Below are 24,830 nucleotides of genomic sequence, written 5' to 3' on the forward strand. Positions count from 1 at the left end.
CGCTTTTGTGTGGTGGCTAGCCGTATTTGGTAACTAGGTTCGGTCGTGTGTTCGATTCTAGGAGTCCTGAAGTTTAGTTTATTTTTCACTCTCGTCTGACTGGCGGGACCCATTGTTGATAGAGGTGAAAAACATGCCACCTCTCCCATGTCAATAGGTGTTTTTTTGTGAAAAATATATATTTCGAGGGTGTTTTCCAAAAAATCAGGCCACACATCCTTTCTCTTTGGTGCAGTGGCTGACAGCGGGCCCCATGCGCCTAGTCAGCATCGACTTCGTATACAAACGAGATAAACGCTGTATTTGCATGTTAGTACCAAGTTTTTGCACCACTTCGATGTATACCACAACTTCTAGCGTCAAAGTGATCGTTTATGTCAAGTTATAGCATCTCTAGTGTAATTGACTCTTAGATAAATAAATGGGCGTGTCCAACCCTGAACCATTGTGTCGTACGGATGTGTATGTCTGCAGTCACGGTTAGAGATGCCCTGACGGTCCGTTAATTAGCAGATGCACTATTCAGCCAGCAAAGCATGCAAATCAGCAACCTAAAAGAAGACTAGTAGGACTAATTTGTAGATGAACGCAACAAGCCTGGTAGTGGACTGAAAAGCACCTGAATAACTGCACGCTTGTGGCCGTAAAGCCTGGCGGCTATCTGTTGCATGCACTATCTGAAAAATCGATTGGAACAACAACAGAGAACACACACCCCTTTGTCAAAAGGAAATCCAAAGATTATGCATGCTAGCATGCATGGATCTATCGAACCGTGGTCAAAGGCAGTCAAAGACGTGAAAGATTGTGCTACCATGCAGCCTCCTTCCTGCGCACGTTAAACGCCTTTCTTAGTCCAAATCTCTCCATTAGAGTACAAAACTATGCAGCATTGAATCATGAAAAAACGGCTAGACTTATCAGCTCTCTTCCATCCGTAAAGACAGGAGGAGCCTGGCAGAGTCGTCCAGAAACCAGGATTATTAGCTAGCACAAGAAGCCAGCTGAGTCAAGCAACTTTCTTATGTTTTTGTGTGTTGCTAAAAAGCAACTTTTTTATGTGTGTCCCACAAGCCAGAAGCCATCCCAAGATGGATCATGGCAGCGAGCAAAGGGCACTGACGTGTGCGCACATTGTAACGTATCCGCACTACGTACAGCCAGTACTTATGTACTACGTGTTGTTTCTCAGCTGCCGCTTCGTGTGTGCAACGGTGCAACGAGCGCAAGTAACCGCGTGGTGACTGATAACTCCTAAGTCCTAACTGGCTTGAGTTTGGACACTGGTCTGAGTCTCTTAAACGCGTGTGATCCGTAATTTGCGGCTTAGTGGCTGCGCGCTATAGCTCTCTGCCTTGTAGGGCACGTAGCCAAGCTGGCCTTACCTGGGACAGTTAACTTGAAGTGTACTGCAATTTCCCTAATATAAATCCACGCATTATGGAGGGAATTGCGAGAGGAAAAGTGTACCGACATAGGAAGCTTTGTGTCATGCATCCTGATGATTATCTTGTCCTTTGTTTAAAGCGGTCCCATGGCTGGTTGGGATTATCCATGCATTAGTTTTCTGTATTTGTTTCCATGATTGAGCAGGAATAGTTTGTGTGTGCCAATGGAGTCACACGCGATAAGGCATGTGCACTTTTTCTTGCCTCCGGAGCTTCCTTCCCAGCACTATATAAACCCTTCTGAGCTCCAGCTCCATTCAAGCTCTCAAGCAACAACCTCGAGTAGTAAGCTGGCAATTCTTCTCTTCCCATTCAGCCAACTATAAGCCATAGCTTGGTTGAACCATCTCATTGCTCTTCTCATCAACTCGACCGTCTCAAGTTCATAGCTAGTTAAGGTCTTGCAATGGGTGGCCTCTCTGTTCAGCACCCGTGGGCCTTTACCTTCGGCCTCCTAGGTATATCGTTGTCTACCTCAATATATAGATGTTTCCCAAATTAATTTGCTTCCATATGTTTAATCTCATTGCCCATTATTTTATTTTCATCTTTGTTCAATATGGTTTGCCAAAATGAGCTAGTGGATTCTTGTGTCAACATACGCATGGGGGTGTTACCTACTTGTGGTAGTATTCTGAGCATCCAAGATAGTGCGGGTTGCATGCCAAAAGTAAAAGATTTCTCTTGTTGCGACGTAGTGATCCTTCCTCTTTTGTCCCCGATCGCCATATTGTTGCAGGCCCCCGGCCGTTAATTTCTTTTGTGTAAACACCAAAAGCGGTATATATATCAAGTACAGTTCATTCGTCGTTGGAGGAATGCGTGGCGACGGCTAACAAAAAGGTAGAAAAGGGAAAGAAAGATGTAAACTAAAGGGCTCCAATACATATAGGAGTGGATTTTTCTTATGGTGTAGCGTGTGTGACATCTCACCAGCTAGCTAGCCATTACTGAAAGCTGGCTAACTGGGGATTGAAAGCGTGCGCAACATCCATATCTCCCTTGTTCTCGCTGGATAACTGTCGTATGTAATGTAACGTACTAACGTGCCACTTTTGCTTCCCTGCAGGCAACGTCATCTCCTTCATGACCTACCTGGCCCCACTGTAAGCCTCTTACGTGTTTCCCTCTCCAGCTTTGCTTGTTGCATGGTCTCTCTCGTCTGACTGCGTGCACACCAATGGTGCATGGCGCTCATGCAGGCCGACGTTCTACAGGATCTACAAGAACAAGTCGACGCAGGGCTTCCAGTCCGTCCCTTACGTGGTGGCGCTCTTCAGCGCCATGCTGTGGATCTACTACGCGCTGCTCAAGTCCGACGAGTACCTCCTCATCACCATCAATTCAGCCGGCTGCGTCATCGAGACCATCTACATCGTCCTCTACCTCGCCTACGCGCACAAGCAGGCCAGGATCTTCACCGCCAAGATCCTCCTCCTCCTCAACGTCGGCGTCTTCGGCCTCATCCTCCTACTCACCCTGCTTCTCACGGCGGGTGAAAGGCGCATCGTCATGCTCGGGTGGGTCTGCGTCGGCTTCTCGGTCAGCGTCTTCGTCGCGCCCCTCAGCGTCATCGTGAGCACCCTAACTCTCGCATGTCTGTTACCATTGATCTTGATTTATAATCGATCTCTCTCTTAGCTGCTTGCCTCGTTGCTTTTGCATAATATGCAGCGTCTTGTGGTGCGCACCCGAAGCGTGGAGTTCATGCCCTTCTCCCTCTCCCTCTCCCTCACCGCCAGCGCAGTCGTCTGGTTCCTTTACGGCCTCCTCATCAAGGACAAATACGTCGCCGTAAGCAACACAAACAAAAATCACTTCGTCACTCAACTTTCGACGCTAGCTGTTTTTTGATTTGATCGTTACATGCAGCTGCCCAACATTCTTGGGTTCGCCTTCGGGGTTATCCAGATGGGGCTCTACGCCCTCTACCGCAACGCTACGCCCAGGCCGGCGCCCAAGGAGGTGGATGCCCCCGTGTCCGACGATGGTGCCGTCAAGGCGACCGAGCACGTCGTCAACATCTCTAAGCTCGGCCCGGCGGCGGCTGCCGTTGAGCTGCCCACGGTGAAGGAGGGGGCGGCCAAGAAGAGCGGCGTGGCCTCCGCCAGCGACGACTCCAAGGGGACACTCGAGAAGCTTGACAAGGCAATCCATGTCGGGCAAGTCTAGGCATGCATGCGTTCATGACACACGGATGTGTGTATATGTCGTGCATCCAAATAAGCCATGACGGGGATCAAGCAAACAAGCGGTGGAGAATGCATGCATGCATGCATGGGGCCTTGTAAATTGTACGTAGTAATTTCTACTGTCGATGCTCCATTCGAATTCAAGTGGTGATTCGTACCTAGTACGTAGCTCGTTGCAAAGTGTTCTTATTTTATTCTGGTCGTGTTCATTAGCGTATCCATCCAGCACTTAGATGTAACGGTCTTATTATAATGAATCAGCAGGGTGAGCGCGTCTAGATGTAAATTATAATATATATTTTCCATCAAGTATTGTTTTTCTTGAAGATATTCTCGTCCCAGGTCAGGTGGTCAACAACAATTCAAAATTTAACCAAAATATAGCCATTATGGAAACATGGCAGCCCTTAGGAAGTCTATATGGGACTGTTGATAAGGACAGCCATGACATTATTGTATACGTTGTTAATCATGTAAACACTTGGTGCACCAAATTGATTACTCCGGATCTAACTAGTGGGGCGTTGTGACGGCATCTCCCATCATCAAGCTTGTAGGTGTGGCGTGGTAGCTTTTAGTTGTTTGATGTATGTTTTTGCCAGAACTTTATTGAATAATTTAACAAAGATGACTGTGTGCATCTTTCGATGCGGAGGTCCGGGGTCTTTTTCGAAAGAAAAAAAACTTGGTGCATCAAATTGATCATGGGCTTTGGGACCAAGAGGAGAACCGATATGTCAGTGCTACAAAATAGGAAAGTAAACTGAGTAAATGGTTTTTTCTCAATATCCTCTTTTCATAGCACATACTTTGGGACCCACTAGCCAACCATTTTTTGTCCACTCAATGCCTTTTCCCCACCGAAACAGCCCCTTGTTCTTGTTTTTAGCTATGACATGCCCCCTATAGCGGTGAAGATTCCTCTAGACTCAGTGCTTCAACAAGAACCGATAGTAATGCTTATTTTCTTACCGCGGCATGAGCAATGTTGGTCGACATTGGGTGCCAAGGTTTCTTAGCACACACTCACACTCGTACTAAACATTGGGGAATGAGGTGCTAAGATAAAAAGAAGTAATGCAGTCGGTTTTAGTTGAAGCACCACATCTAAAGGCATCTTTGACCCCTATTGGGGCCAATCTCATAGGCAAAATACAAGAGGAGAGGTAGGGAATGTGCATACTCCATGCAGTGCGCCCAAGGGTTGATCCATGGAACTTGCTTGGGTGTCTCACCCGGTATTTTCCCCTTGCATGTACCCCACACGTTTACGACCACATGGAGGACGACGTACCCGCCACTGGCCACTCTCAAAGTTGAATTGATTCGGAAGTTTCTCAGAACATATTACACGTGTAGAGGTTGTAGATCTAGCTAGATAGTTGGGTATGAGTTGTGGTATGCGTGTGTGAGTGTCATGTGTGTGTGTTTTGCATTTCATCAGATTCTATAATTGTGTCCACATGTTTTGACTATTTCGCGTGCCCATATATAGCAATTTCACTATCAATAATTATCATTGTGGTAAATTATTTGGGATGCAGAGTGGTGTCACCTAATGGGTTTAATTCCTGATTTAGTCAAATTCCGGTCATATTAATTATAGTGATAGGACCTGTAATTAGTTTTCCTTAATTATGCAAGTACCGCTTCTTCTTATATATATCCTCTATAACTTGCTACCATCATAGCTTGTTTTTCGTGACTATGTTTTGCTACTACAAATTGTTTAGCGTATTGAAATGACTTATTACATTATTGACATAATTCTTTACTTCTAAAAAGTATTGTTACAACCATAACATCATTTATTTTTGTAGTTAGTGGTAAACAACACTATTTTCTAGCTTTGTACAAACATTGCTCACACACATACTCGTCGCAAAAGATGTTCCTACTCTTCTTACCAACGTCATGCATGTCTTGTGTGGTTTATATATGATCTTTCATTTTTATCATGGATTTTTGGTGCACGGTGCACCGGTTGCACATGATACGCACTCGCCTCCGACCTGTTGGCCGCTCCACACCCACCCACCTGTTTGAAAGGGGATCCAGCTGTAGGTGCTCGGCCTGCCTGACGAGCAGCATGTGATCTTGATAACCACCATCATCGGTAAGGAAATCCAACCTGTGAAATGGGCGAGTCCCCGTCCACCAGTAATTTCTACTGTCGATGCTCCATTCGAATTCAAGTGGTGATTCGTACGTACTTCCGGTTTATAAGGCTCAATTCAAAAATCCCACCAACCAAAATAGATGATGAATGATGGAATACTTTTTGTAGTTTGCAAAAGCACCTAATTAATTCTCTTGTTTTCTTAAAAAAATTGTGTTTATTAATGCATTAATTGCAATGCATGTCCGCATAAAATACATGCATTGGTCAATTTTCTCTTAATACTTGCATGCAATGATTTAATGCACCTTGGAATCTGAACTTGTGATGAGGAAAAATCAAATTGAGCCTTATAAAATGAAAAAATTAAAATTTTAAGATAAACCCTATAAACCGAAAAAGGAGGGAGTAGTACGTACACTACTAGGAAAAGGGCTACTAATGGCGCATCAGTTTTGTCTACTAATGTCGCACTACTGGTGCGCCATTAGTATCACGCCACTAGTATTTCTTACTAATGGCGCATCACGTAGTGCGCCATTAGTATAGAACACCATACGCCATTACTATGCCTCCCAGGGGGCCATATTTAACTATGTGCTTTGGCATACTAATGGCGCACTGTTGGGTGATGCGCCATTAGTATACTTTGGCATACTAATGGCGCACTCTGTAGTGATGCACCATTAATATGAATATTAGTTTTTTTTTACTTTTCTGATTTTTGCACAGGTTACAAAATATATTATTTGACAGAATATAGACAGAGCAACAGCAGATTCATCGAATACAATAGAAGATTAGTCTTCGAATACAATTCATCATATTAGTCTCCGAATTCAAAAGACCGAACAAAGGTAAAACATTACAAGTCTCGAGACCGCGAGTATCGAGTTTGTCTTCACATTACAAGTCGATATCGATCATCTAAACTACCATCACATAGAAGAGAGCTGCGGTCATCATGATGAGCATTATCGCGATGAAACTGGTCTTCATCCGGTTCCTCCCATGCTCCCTCCTCTCTCCCGCTAGATAGCGGACGTATCTTGATTCCGCCTCCGCCCTAGTGGTATACCCTTTGTAATTGTTACCGCTGAAACGGTGAATCTGTCTCCGACACTCCTCCCAGTCGTCGTAGACTCCGGGAATCTTACCCTTGTACACGACATACGACGACATCTCTATGCACAAGCCAAACAACACACAATACATACATAAGCAATATATTAGTATGCAACAAAAGGATCGAAAGAGAAAAGTAAAACATTAATAGCACGATTCATGGTCCTACTAATAAATAGCATCGATTACATCTAAGTTGAACGACTGTCCAAACCAAAGAGACATACAATTCATTAAAGTTTAATTACAACATGAGCCAATCAATGTTTCAGAACTACACATCACTACTTTCGACTCGACTCATGGGACAGGAGCGTGGATGAAGCCGCCGTCTGTCGTGATGGTCATGAAATCGCGGGCGTTGTCAGCCTGCATTTGTAGCATTCCGTCTATCTCACTGTTGGACAATTGATATCTGAGGAAGAACTGCCCCGAGGTATGAAGGACATCTTGATGGATGATGTCCGCAAACTCTGACTGGATACGAAAGAATTCTTGTCTGATGTCCGCGTCCTGAATTGCCGACAAGCTTGCGGCCCAATCTTTGAGATTATCTGGTAGCAGAAGGTGATGAAGGTCCCTTACGATCGCCCATATGTGATGGAGGGCGTAGTAGGCATCCTTCTGACCGCCAAGCGGCTGCTTGACGCAGCAGAACGTCGTATTGTGGGCGAACACGTGCTTGCCGTACTTACGAACTGCCCTGGTGAAGGTGCCTCCAGATTTGGCGTAGCCGGGGAGAACATCATCAAGAACTTTCTTAATATTTGTATAGTCTATCTTGGAGTCACGATTCGGGTCGAAATACGTGGCCATGGAATATTTCGGGCTTAAAAGGATGAGTGTGCAATGTGTGTCACTGCACAGAACACAGAATGTTAGAAAAAAAAGAACGATCGAAATCTAAAAAATCATATGTTACGGGGCGGTTAAGGGATGACTTATTCGGAAAAGTAAGCCACAAGAAAGTTATCCTTATCTGGGTTTGCCAGAATAACGCCTTCGAGGTGTGAACTCGCGACTTGGCGGTCCCCAGCGCTGCTCAAGAGCTTGGCATGCATGTAGAAGGGGTCGCTATCACGATGTCCGGGGTCTTGTCTCTAATGATCCGCATCTCCATACTCAGCGAAAACAGCCGAACGAAGGTGTAGTGCAGCGGATGAAGATTAAACATAGTAAAGATGTCATCAAACCGCAGGACGATCGTACCCCCAATGTCGCCATCCACAAAGCCCTTGCCCTCTGGCACCTTGGCCACGAAAACCGGGTATGCCACATCATTCTCTCTGAGACGCCGCTTCTCCAAAGAAAGAACACTGTCGTGCAGACTCCGCATAGCACCGGTTACAGTATTGAGCATATTTGTCGGTAGCATCGCCCTACCCACCACATGCACCCTCCTCGAGATATCCTTAGGTGAAGGTGGCCCGTCCTGAGCACGGATCGTACTCGGTGTCGGCTGGCTCGCACCGGCGCCCTTTTTAGTCTTCCGTTTTCAGCTCTTTTTCTTGATCTGCGGCGTCCCACGTATTGGTTGGCGTTTTCCACAGGTGTCTAACTCCTCTTTCAGCAGCCCCAGATACAGATTGATATCGTTCCCTGGTTGTTTCGGCCCTTCAATTAGCATACTCATGTGAATGTACTTCCTCTTCATGCACAACCAGGGGGGAAGGTTGTACATCCACACAAACACAGGCCAGGTGCTATGTGTGCTTCTCTGGCTGCCAAACGGATTGACTCCATCGGTGCTCGCGCCCAGCACGATGTTCCTTGGATCCTTCCCAAATTCTGGGTGTTCGAAATTCAACGCTTGCCACTGGCTCCCATCCTTAGGGTGACTCAGCATCTTGTCTTTTTTATTTATCTCCGGATCATTTGCCTTATCTTCTCGCTTCTTCTCCTCCCTATCCGCGTGCCAACGTAGGAGCTTTGCTACCTTAGGGTCCGCGAAATATCGCTGCAGACGAGGAGTGATCGGAAAGTACCACACCATTTTTCGAGGAGATTTCTTCCTCTTCTTGTATCGAGTGACGCCGCACACCGGACATATGGTAGACTCCGCGTGCTCGCCCCGATAAATGATGCAATTGTTCATGCACACATGGTATTTCATGTGCGGTAAATCCAGAGGACACACGACTTTCTTCGCCTCCTCGAAACTGGTCGGGCACTTGTTCCCCTTGGGAAGACGTTCGTGCCAGAATGACATGTTCTCGTCGAAGCATGCGTCGGTCATTTTTTGTTTTACCTTCATCTCCAAAGACATGAGCATTGCTTTTAGGCGGGTATCCTCGGGTCTGCATCCTTCATACAATGGAGTAACCGCGTCTATCTCTAGTTGATCCAGTTTGGCTTTCTCTCGGGCGGCAGCTCTTGCGTTATCCGTCTACTTGAGAAGCAGCTCTTGAATATGAGGGTCCTGCACCCATCCCATCGATGGTCCATCGTCGTCTGCTCCGCCGGCATCTTCATCTTTATGATCATGCCCTTCGTCTGCTCCGGCATCTTCCTCATCATCATGTCCGGCATCTTCTACATGATGACTGTGTACAGCATCACCATCGTGATCATGTCCTGGAGATTCTTCGTCTTCTCGCCCGCCCGAGCCGCGGTGGTTGTCTTGCTGCCCTTCCTCATTTCTTGCCCGTCCCCCACGGACGACTTCATAGTCATCTTCATCACCTTACCACCGATAGCCATCCATGAAACCACACAAGAGCAGGTGGTCCCCCACCTGCCCGGAATCCGAGTCCGCAATAAGGCTCTTCAGCTTGCATCTTCGACACGGACATCTTATCTCCGTCTCATTCTTTTGAAGCATCTCGGCCTTCGCGGAGCTCAAAAACCTATTCACGATGCCTTCGGTCATCGTGCGGACCATGGTCGCCTACGGGGTAGAGCAAAACAATATTTTAGATCCAAGAAAAAATTTGGCATGACTTTCCCTAAAAATAGGACCAAAAGGAATGCATAGTGCCAAAATTCTCGCCGAAATGGAAATGAATCAACATTCCGGCAAAATATTGGCAACTATCGCATTTTAAATACCGGTACCTGGAAACACAAACATATATGCAACACCACAAACATACATAGATCTAGCTAGGCCACAAAAAGTGCATGTGCACATTGTTGGAGCGAGCTAGGGAGAAAAAAAATAGATCTACAACATGAAGATAGCTTTCCCCTTACTTACCTATCAAAAAAAAGGTAATTTCATCACTTAATTTTGATGAATCTATGGTGCAAATGAGGTGAGGAGGAGGAGGCAGCCGACAAGCTTGGAGAAGGAGGTGGAGGGAATGAAGTGGGGAAAGTGAGTGTGTAGGTGTGGCTGTCTAAAATATCTAGCTGGTCCCAGGTTACTAATGGCGCATCATACAGCCATGCGCCATTAGTAACCCAACATACTAATGGCGCACCTGCTGGCCGTGCGCCATTAGTAACCCAATATACTAATGGTGCACCGTTGCAGAGTGCGCCATTACTAGTTTAAACTAGTAATGGCGCACTTTGCCACGATGCGCCATTAGTAGTTTTGCAAAAGACAGAATAAAAAAATACAGTAGTGGCGCACTCCATGGCTGGTGCGCCATTACTAGTTAGAACTACTAATGGCGCACTTTGCCCGGATGCGCCATTAGTATGTTTGTAAAAATGAAAAAAAAATGTTACTTGTGGCGCACCTTGTGCCCGGTGCGTCATTAGTGTCTTCTACACTGATGGCGCATCGCCACATGGTGCGCCATTAGTATATAGTAGTGGCGCACCACTTTCTGGTGCGTCATTAGTGTCAATTTCATCTATAGCCCTTTTCCTAGTAGCGGTAGCTTGTTGCAAAGTGTTCTTATTTTATTCTGGTCGTGTTCATTAGTGTATCCATCCATCACTTAGATGCAATGATCTTATTATAAGGAACCAGCAGGGTGAGCGCGACTAGATGTAAATTATAATATATATTTTTCTATAAAGTACTGTTTTTTTGAAGATATTTACTCAGGTCAGGTGGTCAACAAAAATTCAAAATATAGCCATTGCAGAAACATGATTGCCCTTAGGAAGCCTATATGTGACTGTTGATAAGGACAGCCGTGACATTATTGTATACGTTGTTAATCATGTAAACACTTGGTGCATCGAATTGATGACTCTGGATCTAACTAGTGGGGTGTTGTGATGGCATCTTCCATCATTGAGTTTGTAGGTGCAGCATGATGGTTTGGGGTTGTTTGATCTATGTTTTTGTCAAACCTTTATTCAATAATTTAACAAAAATAATTGTGTGCGTCTTTTGATGCAAAGGTCGGGGGTTTCAACCTCTTTTTCCAAAAATATATTTTGGTGCATCAAATTGATCATGGGCTTTGAGGCTTAGAGAAAAACCAATGCATCGGTGCTACAAAATAGGAAAGTAAATTGAGTATAAGAAAACAACTTGTTCACTATACTCTTTTCATAGCACATACTTTAGGGACCCACTAGCCATCCATTTTTTTCACTCGTGCTAAACATTGGGTAATGTGGTGCTATAATAAAAAGTAATAGAGTCGTTTTAGCAGAAGCACCACGTCTAAAGTAAAAATTGGAGAATGTGGTGCTAAAATAAAATGTGATAAGAGTCAGTTTTAGTAGAAGCGCCACGTCTAAAGGCATCTTTGACTCCTATTGGGGCCAATCTCATAGCCAAAGTACAAGAAGAGGGGTATGAAAAGTGCATAGTACACGCAGCCCGCCCAAGGTTGATCCATGGAATTTGCTTGGGTGTCTCATCCGTATTTTCCCTTGCATGTACCCCACAAGCCTATGACAACATGGAGGACAACGTACCCGCCACTCTCAAAGTTGAATTGCTTCGGAAGTTTCTCAAAACATATTGCGTGTGTAGAGGTTGTAGATCTAGTTAGATGCATAGTTGGGTATGAGTTACTGCATTTCATCAAATTCTACAATTGTGTCCACATGTTTTGACTATTTCGCTTGCCCATATATAGCAAGGTCACTATCAATAATTATCATTGTATTAAATTATTCGGGTTGCTGAGTGGTGTCACCTAATGGGTTTAATTCCTGATTTAACTAGATAATACCCCGCGCGTTGCTGCGGGAATGCATCGACACCTATTTATAAAATTACATGCAAAATATTTTATATATAATATTTTGAGTAACATTGAATGATGTATAGAAACCCATTTACTACATGCCTTGTATATTGCCGCAAGCACAAAAAGATTCCCATGCATAACAAGTCTCAGAGAGAGGAAAGACCAACCATCTGGATAAAAAAAAAGTTGTTTGAATGCTTGTAAAATGTGACTCGCTATCAGAATTTGTCCTGATCCCTGGCACCCCATATTAAGAATCATTCTCATCAACATGAAAGTTTTCTGTTAACTTTAAACGAAAATAAATTTCATTTCGAAACATAGAACCTCACTTCAATTATGGAGTCTCACAGACAATAATGAATGGGTCACCTTTGCTGCATCAGACATAACTATTATCCACATGCGAATTTATTTTCTTTGCTGCATGGATGCAAACTAATATTACTTTCAGTTCTGAAAGCAATGACAGATACAAATATTGTAAGATGCAAACATTAACAGGAAACCATCCTTTAAAATTCAGAGCACGGAGCACTGAATTCAGAGCGGACGTATATACCCTATAAGAAACACAACGACGAACTACTGACATATATTGCCACATTCTGCTAGATATATATAAGTGTAAGAAAAATCATCAAAGAAAGAATAGGGTGCAATAATAATTTACAATTCCTTCTCCAAATGGAAAAGATGCAGCAGGCAAGAAATAATGCGTCGGCAAATGAAAAATCAAGATCAGTTAGTACAATTAACAATAATATGTCTAACTATTAACAAAGAAAAAGGAAGCATGTATATGTCTTATACATAAGTAATGTATTTGGCTACCTCAGTGAATCATTTCGTGACTCTGTTAATAGGAAGAAAAACAGTATGCAAAATTTCAACATATTTGGGATGGGCACATATTTAATTTCGATGCTTCCATATATTATAGACTCTGTAAATACATATAAAGAGCTGGCTTAAATTTTAGTAGTTACATAATGACCTACTGGGAGGAGCACTTTTACAGTAACATGTTGGATGGAGTATAAATTGCAACTTGTATACTACTCCCTCCGTTCCTAAATACAAATCCTTTTAGAGATTCCACTATAGCATACGGAGCAAAATGAGTGAAACTATATTCTAAAAGGCGTCTATATACATCCGAATGTAGTCTCTATAGTGAAATCTCTAAAAGGACTTATATTTAGGAACAGATGGAGTAATAGTTATCAAATTCAAAGGAAAAGGACTGCACCTTAGTGGGTATAAAGAGAAAAAAAACTGCAGCAAAGATATTTAAGTGAAGGTTTAATTTGGGATGAAAATTCAATCTGCCACCAAAATAATGTAAAACTTATGATGGAAGCGTATAACCCTTTGCTCGGGCCGCACGTGTATATATATCAATGATGCCGTGGCTTACAAGTTGTAGATCGATCGATCTATTACAGAGAAGAGTCGGTAAAGAAGAAGGAGAAAGACTGAAGAAGAGATAGACTAGGATTACAACATGAACAACTTTCCTATCTCAACACAACTTATTCTAACACTCCTCCTCAATCTGAACCTTAGGGAATTCTACCAAGGTTGAGATTGTACTTGAACTCATCCAACCTTCTCATAGTGAGAGGTTTTGTGAAGCCATCAGCGAGTTGATCTCCAGTAGGTATGAAATGAATGTCAAGTAGCTTCCGTGCTACTCTTTCTCTAACAAAGTGGAAATCAACCTCAATGTGTTTTGTGCGTGCATAAAAAACAAGATTAGCTAAAAGATAGGTTGCACCAAGATTATCACACCATAGTCTCGCAGCCTGTGGAGTTTGAATCCCAAGTTCACAAAGTAAAGTCTGTATCCACATTACTTCAGCTGTAGCATTTGCCAATGCTTTATACTCAGCTTCAATACTTGACCTTGAGACAGTAGCCTGTTTTCTTGCACTCCATGACACAAGATTTGTTCCCAGAAATACGGCAAAACCACCTGTGGACCTTCTATCATCAGCACAACCTGCCCAATCTGCATTAGAATAAGCAGTAATCAGTGTAGACGATGACTTGACAATCTGAAGTCCAAGTCCTTCTGTAAACTTTAGATACCTCAAAATTCTTTTTACTACAGTCCAATGAGCTGTACTAGGAGCATGCAAATACTGACATACTTTATTCACAGAATAGGAAATATCAGGACGGGTAAGAGTCAAGTACTGCAATGCACCTACAATACTTCTATAATTTGTTGCATCCTCTGACCCAAGTACTTCTCCACTCTCAATTGTGAATTTTTCTGAGGTTGAGATCGGTGTACTTACAGGTTTGCAACGTTCCATCCCTACTCTCCTGAGTATATCAGTGGTATATTTCTCCTGTGTAAGAAGTATGCCGTCCTTTATCTGCTTAACTTCTATGCCGAGAAAATAATGGAGATCCCCCAAATCCTTTAGTGCAAATTCCAGCTTCAAATCTTTAAGTAAGCAGGTAGTGGCATCTGGACTAGAACTGGCAACAATTATATCATCAACATAAACAAGTATAAATATGGTAATGTTGCCTTTACCGTAGAAAAATAATGAGGTATCTCCTTTAGATGGAGTAAACCCAAGTTTCTGTAACTGAGTGCTCAACCTTGAGTACCATGCTCGGGGTGCCTGTTTTAACCCATATAAAGCTTTATCCAATTTGCAAACGTAATCTGGCTTGCTTTTATTCTCATAACCTGGTGGCTGCCGCATGAACACTTCTTCCTCCAGAACACCATGAAGAAACGCGTTCTGAACATCTAGCTGCCTTAGACTCCAACCTTTAGAAATAGCAGTTGATAACACAAGTCTAATGGTGGCCGACTTCACAATGGGACTAAAGGTATCTTCATAATCAATGCCAAACCTTTGTTTAAACCCTTTTGCAACTAGTCTAACCTTGTATATGTCTATACTTCCATCAGACTTTCTTTTGATCTTATAGACCCATTTACAATCAATTATATTCTTACTTCTCCCCGGTGGTACTAGATGCCAAGTTTTTATTTTCATCAATGCATCATACTCAACATCCATAGCCTTTTTCCAATCCTCATGAGCTAGAGCATCATATAAATGAGTTGGTTCACCGGTACTAGTAAGAAAAGCACGCTTGATCTTGTCATACCTCATTGTACCATCCTTGTATTCCTTTGATTTGAAAACACCTGTTTTTGACCTTGTAATATGTGTTGGAATCTCTGGTACACGGGGCGGAACTGTTGACCTAGCCACAGAAGATCTGGGCGTAACAGGAGCTGCAGCCGAACCTTCTGTCGCAGAAGATCCCGCCTGGTCTGTTGCAGGCGCAGAAGATCCCGCATGGTCTCCTGTGGGCTCCTGATTCAAGGGAGAACGCTGGTCCAGAGAACCGCCAGGCGAACCGCGCCCAGGCGTGCAACACGGAGAGCTGGAGCTGGGCCCCACACCTGTTTCCTGGTTCCCCGATAGATCCGCCCACTCATTCGTGGCACACGACGAGTCACGGAGAGGATCCGCCCCAGATCTGGGCTCCACGCTGTCGGCCACAGCGCCACCTAAATCCATAGCGCGCCCATCCGTGTACCTGGCGCTGAGATTCTCCTCGGATCACGCGTTGGCAGCGGCAGGCACAGGTGCAGCAGGATCATCCTCGGATCTGGTGTTGTCTCTTTCCTCGTTTGATTCTTCACACATAAAATGATGCCCTGTTGCTGCACATTCATCAATAAAATCAAAACTTTCTTTTTCTTTTGAACTAATCACATGATCAGCATTAGTTAGTTCACCCCCGTGATCTGGATTAGGAAGGAAATCTGGAAGTAGTGCTATTTCAGCACGTAATAGAGCTCCTGCATTGGGACGAAGCTTTGTAAAAGGAAAGACAGTTTCATCAAAAACAACATCACGAGAAATATAGACGCGTCCAGTTGCGACTTCAAGACATTTGTATCCTTTATGGAGATTGCTATAACCAATAAAGACACATTGAGTAGAACGAAACTCTAGTTTGTGACGATTATAAGGACGAAGATTAGGATAACAAGCACACCCAAATTTTTTGAGAGAGTTGTAATCGGGTTTTTGATGAAACAATCGCTCTAAAGGGGTGAAGTTGCCAATCACTTTACTGGGCAAGCGATTTATGAGATATGTAGCTGTGATAAAAGCTTCATCCCAATACTTGAGAGGCATTGACGCATGAGCAAGAAGAGATAGCCCTACTTCAACAATATGACGATGTTTGCGTTCAGCAGAACCATTTTGTTGATAAGCATGGGGACAAGAAACATGATGCTCTATGCCTATTTCACGAAAGAAAGAATTGAGTTTCTCATATTCTCCTCCCCAGTCACTTTGGACTGTGAGAATATTTCTGTCAAAGTGTCGTTCAACAAGTTTTTGGAATTCTTGGAAGACGGAAAAGACTTCGGATTTGTACTTAAGCAAGTATATCCAAGTAAATTTGCTATAGTCGTCAATAAAACTAACATAATATTTTTTCCTTCCAAAAGAGTCTCTTGCATGACCCCATACATCACTGAAAATAAGTTCTAAAGGAGCATGTGAAACACTAGTTGACTTAGGATAAGGGATTTGGTGACTTTTGGCACATTGACAAGCATCGCAAACACACTCTTCAACTTGACTATGGGACAATAGAAGATTGTCTTTATTCACTATTTGCTTAACTATAACTGATGACGGATGTCCTAATCTTTGATGCCATCTTGCCAAAGATGGCTTGACGATAGAGTGGGCTTGACGACGACGATGACGACTAAGAGCTCCGGATGTGATGGGGTAAAGGCCTCCAATGCATCTACCGTGATGAAGGAGCTCCCTCGTTGCCCGATCCTTTATAAAAAAATATGTCGGATGAGTTTCAAAGAAGACATTGTTATCAGCAGTTAGACGAGACATAGATGCAAGATTTTTGTCGGCTTGTGAAACATGAAGGACATCCTTTAAAAGAAGATCACGTTTTGAACTAGGGGAACTAATTAATGCTTGACCTATGTGATGAATGTTCATACCTCCACCGCTTGCGGTGTGAATCTGGTCGCTGCCGTGGTATTTCTCCCAGAAAGCAAGCTTCTCGAGCTCACTTATAACATGATCCGTTGCACCGGAGTCAGCATACCACACCATCCCTGCATCTTATTCTTGTTCTCGTATGGCTGCAGCAACATGACGCTCGTCGGGGACGTAGTCTTCATCAAAGCGATGCCAGCACTCCATCACCTCGTGACCCGACTTTTTGCATAGCTGACAGCGGGGCCGTCGGTTGTTGGAAGAGGATGTGCCTCTATGCCCGTAATGATTATGGTTCTGATTGTGATTGTAGCCGCCTCCACCTCCACCTATAATCTGGTTCCTGTTGTAGCCGCCTCCTCCTGTACCCGAGCGCGAGGACTGAGAACCACCGCGCCCACGCCCGCTGCTACTGTTGCTGCGACCACGTCCCTGCTGCCCACGACCTCCTGTGTTGCGCCCGCGAGAGGCGGCATTGGCAGAAGATTGACGAGGGTTCAGACCATGGAGCAAGTTCATGCGGGCATCAAAGGAGAGAAGCTGACTGTATAATTCCTGGACGGTGACTGGTTCTACCCGAGCAGCAAGAACAGAGACTACAGGATTGTAATCTAGGTCAAGACCAGCGAGAATATGTGTGGTGATTTCCCCATCAGAGAGGGTGACTCCTCCTGCGCAAGCGATCTCATCGGTGAGAGATTTGACCTTGGCGAGGTAATCTGCCATGCTTGAACTTCCCTTCTGAAGATTGTGCAGAGCAATCCTTGTATTAATGGCTTGCGCTTGTGATTGGGCTGCAAACATCGCATGGATGGCAGCCCATACCTCGGAAGGAGTCTGGAGCATAACAACCTGGGCCAAGATCTCGCGGGAAAGAGACCCCATCAGGAAACCTTGAAGTTGCTGTTGCTACGCATACCAGATGACTCTAGCCATGTTGACGATCTGTTATTCCTTCCCGTCCTTAGTGACAGTGAGGGTGGCCGGCGGTGCTTGGCTCGTCGGCTCGAGGAAGTGCGACATCTGTGCGCCTTTGATTTGAGGCAGCACGACGGCCTTCCACAGGAGAAAATTGCTCCTGTTTAGCTTCTCTTGAGGTGGAGGTCCAATGGACACGGCGTTGCTGGTGCTGGATGATGGGGCGAAGAGGGAGGCGGATGAATCGGTGGTGAGGGCACTCATGGTGCTGGCGAGGGCGGAGGAGGTAGTTCCTGTCATGGCTTTCCTTGTAGCTAGATGGAATCGATCTAGGAGGAAGAGGCTCTGATGACCATGTTAAACTTATGATGGAAGCGTATAACCCTTTGCTCGGGCCGCACGTGTATATATATCAATGATGCCGTGGCTTACAAGTTGTAGATCGATCGATCTATTACAGAGAAGAGTCGGTAAAGAAGAAGGAGAAAGACAGAAGAAGAGATAGACTAGGATTACAACATGAACAGCTTTTCTATCTCAACACAACTTATTCTAACAAATAAATCATACCCAGGTGCAAGAAAAGGAGGCATCACTGGTACATATATAACATGGCGTGTGATAATTTTGGCAACCCCTTCTTGCACATCATGCCATTAGACATGAATATTATTGCTAAATGTCAACTGTAGATTTCATCACCTCATTGTTGAAAGAAAGTGCGCCGGCCCTCTCTGATAGATGATGTGCCATCCTCATAGGTGGAGCCCTTGTGGAATTCGTCTTTGTTGACCCAGCCATGGTCGTCGCCACCGCCGACAGCTGCGAGTAAATGGCACTGGCGGTCTAAGAACTTGTTCTGCGAGTGCACTTTAGTCACACAACTTGCAAACCAGAAAAACCCGTCACAGAACTTGCATTGCGGGTGCATTTAAGTCACACACGCGAGCTGAACCGGTTCGGACACCCGGTTTTCTCTGTTCCGAGGTCACGTGGTGGATGTGGAGGGCTGTATTTTTATAGATAGCCCCCTGAACTCTCATGTAATGCCGCATTGATACTCCCTCCATTCTCATGGAGCAGCTAGACGGTGTCACCCATTAGCACATTGTGTGCACAGTTTCAGGAACTCTGTGTGACGGAATTTAGACCGATGCTAGAGAGGTAGCAGCAGAATTCAGACTGAATGTTGGAGAGTGATGTGCATCCACCCACCTGGTTCTATGGGGACTATGTCCGACACGACATTGCTCGCCGCGGCGGTGGCGGCGGGGGCTCACGGCCTGGAGGGGACGACGCGGTACACGCCGTCGAGCGAGTTCATCCTCTTGATGCTCTTGGCCGAGCTCAACTTCATGTTCATCGGGAGGGACTGCGACCGGTGCATGCCCGTCTTCTCCTGCCACCAAATTAGTTCGGATAAGTTCACGGTCGTCATAATCCAAACAAAGAAAAATAAAACTAGATCAAAATGCTTACAACGGCGGCAGGAACACTCGGCGGCGTCTTGTTGGCGGCGTGCACGGAGGCCGAGAGCACGCCATCGTCCGCCGCCAGGAGCGACGAGGTCCTAGCGATCCTTTCGCTGAAGAGCCTGGAGAGGGACGCCTCATAGCCTCTGACCGACGACTTGAAGCTGCCCCCTCCCGGCAGGACGGCGTGCGCTGCGGCGCCGGCGGCTTGCCGGAACGGAACCTGAGCCGGACTTTCTGCTGGCGTTGGAGCCCGGTGTTGCTGCTACAGCTTCTGCCTCTGCTGCCGCCGTCGGTGTGAGGGGCGCGCTTCTCTCCGCCGGGATGTCGATGGAGTGGTGCGGCGGTCTCTTGGGCTGCTGATCATGAGGCGCAGGGCCTCCTCCTCCTCCTTGCATTGGATTTGTTATTATAGTACTACTACTCTCCTGCAAATCGAAGAGGAGGAAGAAGAAGAAGCAGCAGAGGAAAGCTTCAGCTCAACTGAAAACAGGGTGAATCCACATGAATCATCTGGCGGACGCGCAAGTGAGTGACCAACTAAGATCAGCACATATGCATGTACCAGTACCGGCGTCGGTGAAGCGAGGTCTTTGGCGCCCGCCGTGCATGGCCTCGCATCTGGGACTCGAATGTCTTTCCTCAAGAGTTGTGGCAGCGTGCCGAGCCGAAGATGCAGCCGAAGCGCGGGCGGGTTGCCATCGCCCGCACGGCTGCCATGCCGGCCCTCGAGCAGGATTTCCGCGGGCATGTCTTGTACACCACCACACCGTCGGCGACGGCGGCCTGGCCGCGGACGAGCTCGATGAGGCAGCAGCGCTGCCTGTCTCCTCTCCCATCGGCAGCGAACAGAGGGAGTAACAATGCGGCGTTACGTGAGAGTTCAGGGGGCTATCTACAAAAATCCAGCCCTCCACAGCTGCCACGTGCGCCGCACGTGACCTCAGAACAGAGAAAACCGGGCGTCCGACCGGTTCAGCTCGTGTGTGACTTAAATGCATCCACAACGCAAGTTCTGTGACGGGTTTTTTCAGTTTGCAAGTTGTGTGACTAAAATGCATCCGCAAAACAAGTTCTTAGACCGCGAGTGCCATTTACTCGACAGCTGCAGAGCGGAGCAATAGTGCGCAGAGGTCCCATTGGTTGTGGCGTTGTGCATTCATCAACGATCAGGGAGTTTAGGCAGCCGGCGATGGGATGGCCACCCGGCTCGTGTGCCAACGCCCAAAGAGATGAAGCCATGGAGGCTAGGCAGACTGCGGTGTTTGCCGGAGGAGCAGAGGAGTAGAGCAACGACATGCACACACCAAATCGGCTATGCCTTCCTCGACGATCTTGGTGGCCCGCAGTAGAACGGCGGCCCAACCGCGTAGAGAGGAGTACAAGGCGAGGAAGACCTGCGGACGTGCAAGAGTGGACTTCACGTCGAGATGGCCTGTCGCCTGTGGTCGCCAGATTCTGCTGTAGAGAGAAGTGGATTCTTTTGTTCTGAGCAGGAGATCATAGTTGTGTGCAGGTAGAGGAAAAGGTGACCTCTTTCTTATGGAGCGTTGTTTCCGTGAAATAATTTCATTTTTATTTTTTATGTGGGAGATCGAGAGGATTTTTAAGGCGAGAGGTTGTTCGACTGACTCTTACGATTATGAACTGAACCATTAGTGTTTAGGCTGGTCACAATGGGGAGGAACTTAGGAGTAACATCACACACTCCAATACAACTTTGCTTATGTGACACATATTTAATGAAGAGAGAGGTGCTTGTGGTAACTAGCTAAGTTACCGGAACATCACACACTCCAAGAAACAATGAGTCTATAACCTAATAAATACATCGTTGCATGACACTACATAGATGTTCCTACCCACTATGGAGGTAGTAACATAGTCTAGGGAAGTGTGTAAGTTACTAGCTTATGTTCTTGTCCATTATGACCAGCCTTAAGAAAAGAAATTGAACTATTAAGAGGGAGGTTGCTCGGCTCTCACGGTCGGAAACTGAACAATTAATTAATGGGGAACTAAGCATCTATTCTTGTTGCTGAACTGTACGTGCATGTGCATTTGAGTAGGCACTCAAAAGTAGGAGATTAATTAGTGGTTAGACAAAAAATGAAAATGATGGACTCATGTGAACGCTGATGTGGCAATCCGCTGATGTGGACAATGTGCATGATAAGAGAATGGGGAGCAACTTCTTAAGAATGATAGATTAGTCAAATTCCGCTCATCTTAATTATAGCGATATGACTTGTCATTAGTTTTCCTTAATTATGTAAGTGCCGCTTTATATTTTCTTTGAAACCTTCTTGCATATATCCTCTTTAACTTGCTACTACCATAGCTTGTTTTTTCATGACCATGTTGTTTTGCTACTACAAATCGTTTAGCATACTGAAATGACTTGTTACATTATTGACATGATTCGTTACTTCTAAAAAGTACTGTTACAATCATTATTAACATACTCATCGCAAAAGATCCTCCTATTCTTCTTACCAACCCCATGCATGTTTTGTGTGGTTTATATATGATCTTTCATTCTTCATGCTCTAGCACTTCTCTGTAAATCTTGTCGATGTCTTCGTTACTTCTTACCCAACGGACTACTATTCAAGATATGATTGTCAAAATAAAAAACCAGAAGCTATGAGTTTAAGCGGTAACCAGAAAATTGTGACATGGTGCATGTTTGTTGTTTTCATGTAGCGAGTTTTTGAAAACATGTATCATGGATTTTTTTTAGCCGGGCATAACCCCTTTCCATTATTTTCATAACGGAAATACAAAAGTTTGTCAGATTGGAAGGAAACCGAAAAGGGAAATGCGAGCTCAACGCATCACTGGGAAACCCACAATAGACACTCGTCATCGAGCAACCTATCATGGGGCGAAAATCCAGTGACACTATCAGAACCAGCATCACCAACCCAGAAGTAACCAAAGTCTAGGATCATATCAGCCACATGAGGCTCAAACATAAGCTCACGCAGGAACCACAAGGACACTAAAGTTTTGCATATGACACAAAGTTAAACTTAGCAACGCACAGGGACCACGTTTGAATCATCCCTGCCTCTCTGATTCCCCGTGTCTGAATCATCCCTGTCCTGCATCCCCTGGTGCTACACATATGCGCATCAAGGTCGACGCGTTGATCTTCAGCATCTTGGTTCCGTGCTCCATGGCCTCGCGCTCAGCTCCATTCATCAGCCATGCCCAGTAATTCAAATACCCACAGGCTGAGTAAACCACCTATAAAGGGGACCTCATCTGTTTGGACTCAAACGTCACTTTGTTACGACAGTTCCACAAAGCCCAACACATTACTGCCAAGCCAAAAGTATAGAATTTTTCCCCATCAGGAAGGAACATATAGCACTAGGCAAAATATTGCCACACATTATTTGGGCAACGATCCGAACACATCCAACAGTTCTCCACATAACTCTAGCCACAGGACATGTGAAGAAAAGGTGTTGAGAGGTTTCTCTTTCGTTGCAAAACAAGCATGTAGGGTTGCCTGCCCATTTCCTTCTGCCCATCACATCTCTAGTGAGGACAACATCTTGAAAGAGTTGCGAGAGGAATATTTGAATTTTTTAAGGAAATCTTGGATGCCCAGATCCATTTGTAGTCACATCCCCTCACATTTTTTCTAGATACTCATAGACAGACTTGGTTGTGAATTTACTCTTCTTCCCCAAAGCCCAGATTACCTCATCTGGCACATCTGATTGAGGCCAGGAGTCCACCACCACCCACAGTTCCCTCCATTGCTCCACTAGAGGTGGGTGAAGTCTCCTTCTAAAAAAGTCCCCATCAACTCCTTTTCTGAAATCTGAGACTGTGATTTCTTTATCGTTGCATATATTGTATAACATAGGAAATTTATCACGTAAAGGAGGCTCATTATTGACAGGATCAACCCATAATCTGACCAAGTTGCTTGAATTAAGAATCACTTTTCTCCCAGCAAAGTAATTCTCTTTAACTTTCACAATGGCTTTCCATATGGGGTAATCGCCAAATTTACTTTTTACCGAGGCAACCGTATCTTTTTTGAAATATTTGGCCCATATAACCTCTTGCCAAAGCCCCTGTTGGTTCTCTAACTTCCACCACCACTTGGTGAGGAGGCTAACATTTTGTTGATGCAAATCATTCACGCCCAGGCCCCCTTTATTTTCTGATCTGCATATTCTGTACCACCTCACCAAATGGTAACGTCTTCACCCATCATGTTCTTGCCAAAAAAAGTTTACAGTGTTTGTCTAGTTTTACGATCACCGTCTTCGGAAGAAGAAACATAGCCATGTAGTAATACACAATGTTCATGAGCGAGGAATTGAGTAATATCAGTCTCCCTCCCGAGGATGCTGCATTCCCAATCCAGGCCTCACATCACTTTAGGAATCGATCATCCATGAAATCCCATTCAAGGACGCGCAGTGTAGAGAAGCTAACTGGCACTCACAGGTATTTCATAGGAAAGTGTCCAATATTACAATTGAACAGTTCCACATAAAAGGCCAGCGTGTCCTCATCCCCCCCAACACAGAGGACCTCACTTTTAAGGAAGTTGACTTTTAAACCAGACATAAGTTCGAACATGTATAGAAGCAGTTTCAGGTTTACAGCAGCATTCTTATCATGTTCAAAATAAATGACAGTGTCATCTGCATACTGCAGGATAGCTATTCCCCCTTCAATCAAGTCAGGGGCAAGCCCAGTTAGGAGCTTTTCCTTTTGGGCATTACGTATCATCTTTGAGAGGGTCTCAACAGCTAGATTGAATAGGAAAGGAGAGTGGGGGTCACCTTGACGGACCCCTTTGTGGCTTTGGAAATAAGGTCCCACCTCATTATTTAGCTTAATGCTCACAGTGCCATTGTGCAAGATTTTTTTAACCGATCCGCACCAGGTTGGCCAAAACCACGGCTATGATGGCACTCAAGGAGGAAGTCCCGGTTTTTCTTGTCGTAACCTTTTTCAAAGTCCAATTTTAAAACCACCCCAACTTTTTTCTTGACATGCGCATGATGCAACACCTCGTGAAGAGTGAGGATTCCATCCATTATCTTTCTGTGTTTAATGAATGCATTTTGGTGTCGACTAATTAGCTTATCAGCATAAACAGCAACCCTATTATCAAGCACTTTAGTGATAAGTTTATAGGGGCACTGAAGTAAGCATATGGGGCGATATTGCTGGATTTTCTTAGCCCCATTCATCTTAGGAATCAGAGTGATCACACCATAGTTTAGGCGTGCAATATCTAAGGTGTTGTCATGGAAAGCTTTGAAAAGCCGCATTAGATCTCCACAAAATCTCAACGGTGTTTGTAGAATTCAACCGGGATGTTATCCGGTCCAGGGGCCCTGATGCTCTCCATACTAAACATGGCCTTTTTAACTTCCTCTTCCG

General features: G+C 45.0%; 1 protein-coding gene and 1 pseudogene across 1 annotated transcript; one reads left to right on the forward strand and one right to left on the reverse strand.

Moving 5' to 3' along the window:
- Positions 1–1,697: 1,697 nt before the first annotated feature.
- On the forward strand, positions 1,698–3,968 carry LOC125547841 (bidirectional sugar transporter SWEET14). Its single transcript, XM_048711621.2, has 5 exons — positions 1,698–1,906; positions 2,518–2,554; positions 2,651–3,023; positions 3,123–3,242; positions 3,321–3,968. Exons 1-5 carry the CDS (start codon positions 1,855–1,857, stop codon positions 3,618–3,620), a joined length of 882 nt encoding a protein of 293 aa, XP_048567578.2. The 5' UTR covers positions 1,698–1,854; the 3' UTR covers positions 3,621–3,968.
- A 13,572-nt stretch (positions 3,969–17,540) lies between these two features.
- LOC125533330 (small nucleolar RNA Z247) lies at positions 17,541–17,679 on the reverse strand (annotated as a pseudogene).
- Positions 17,680–24,830: the final 7,151 nt, after the last annotated feature.

Source organism: Triticum urartu, chromosome 1A (assembly GCF_056163025.1).
Source record: "Triticum urartu cultivar PI428250 chromosome 1A, HENAU_Tu73, whole genome shotgun sequence".
NCBI classification, from domain to species: Eukaryota; Viridiplantae; Streptophyta; class Magnoliopsida; order Poales; family Poaceae; genus Triticum; species Triticum urartu.

Bases quoted from the DNA above. Each gene is read 5' to 3' on its own strand.
- LOC125547841 (XM_048711621.2), top strand. From the start codon at position 1,855: ATGGGTGGCCTCTCTGTTCAGCACCCGTGGGCCTTTACCTTCGGCCTC. The intron at 1,907-2,517 runs GTATATCGTTGT...GCTTCCCTGCAG, and splicing joins CTTTACCTTCGGCCTCCTAG to GCAACGTCATCTCCTTCATG. The intron at 2,555-2,650 runs GTAAGCCTCTTA...GCGCTCATGCAG, and splicing joins ATGACCTACCTGGCCCCACT to GCCGACGTTCTACAGGATCT.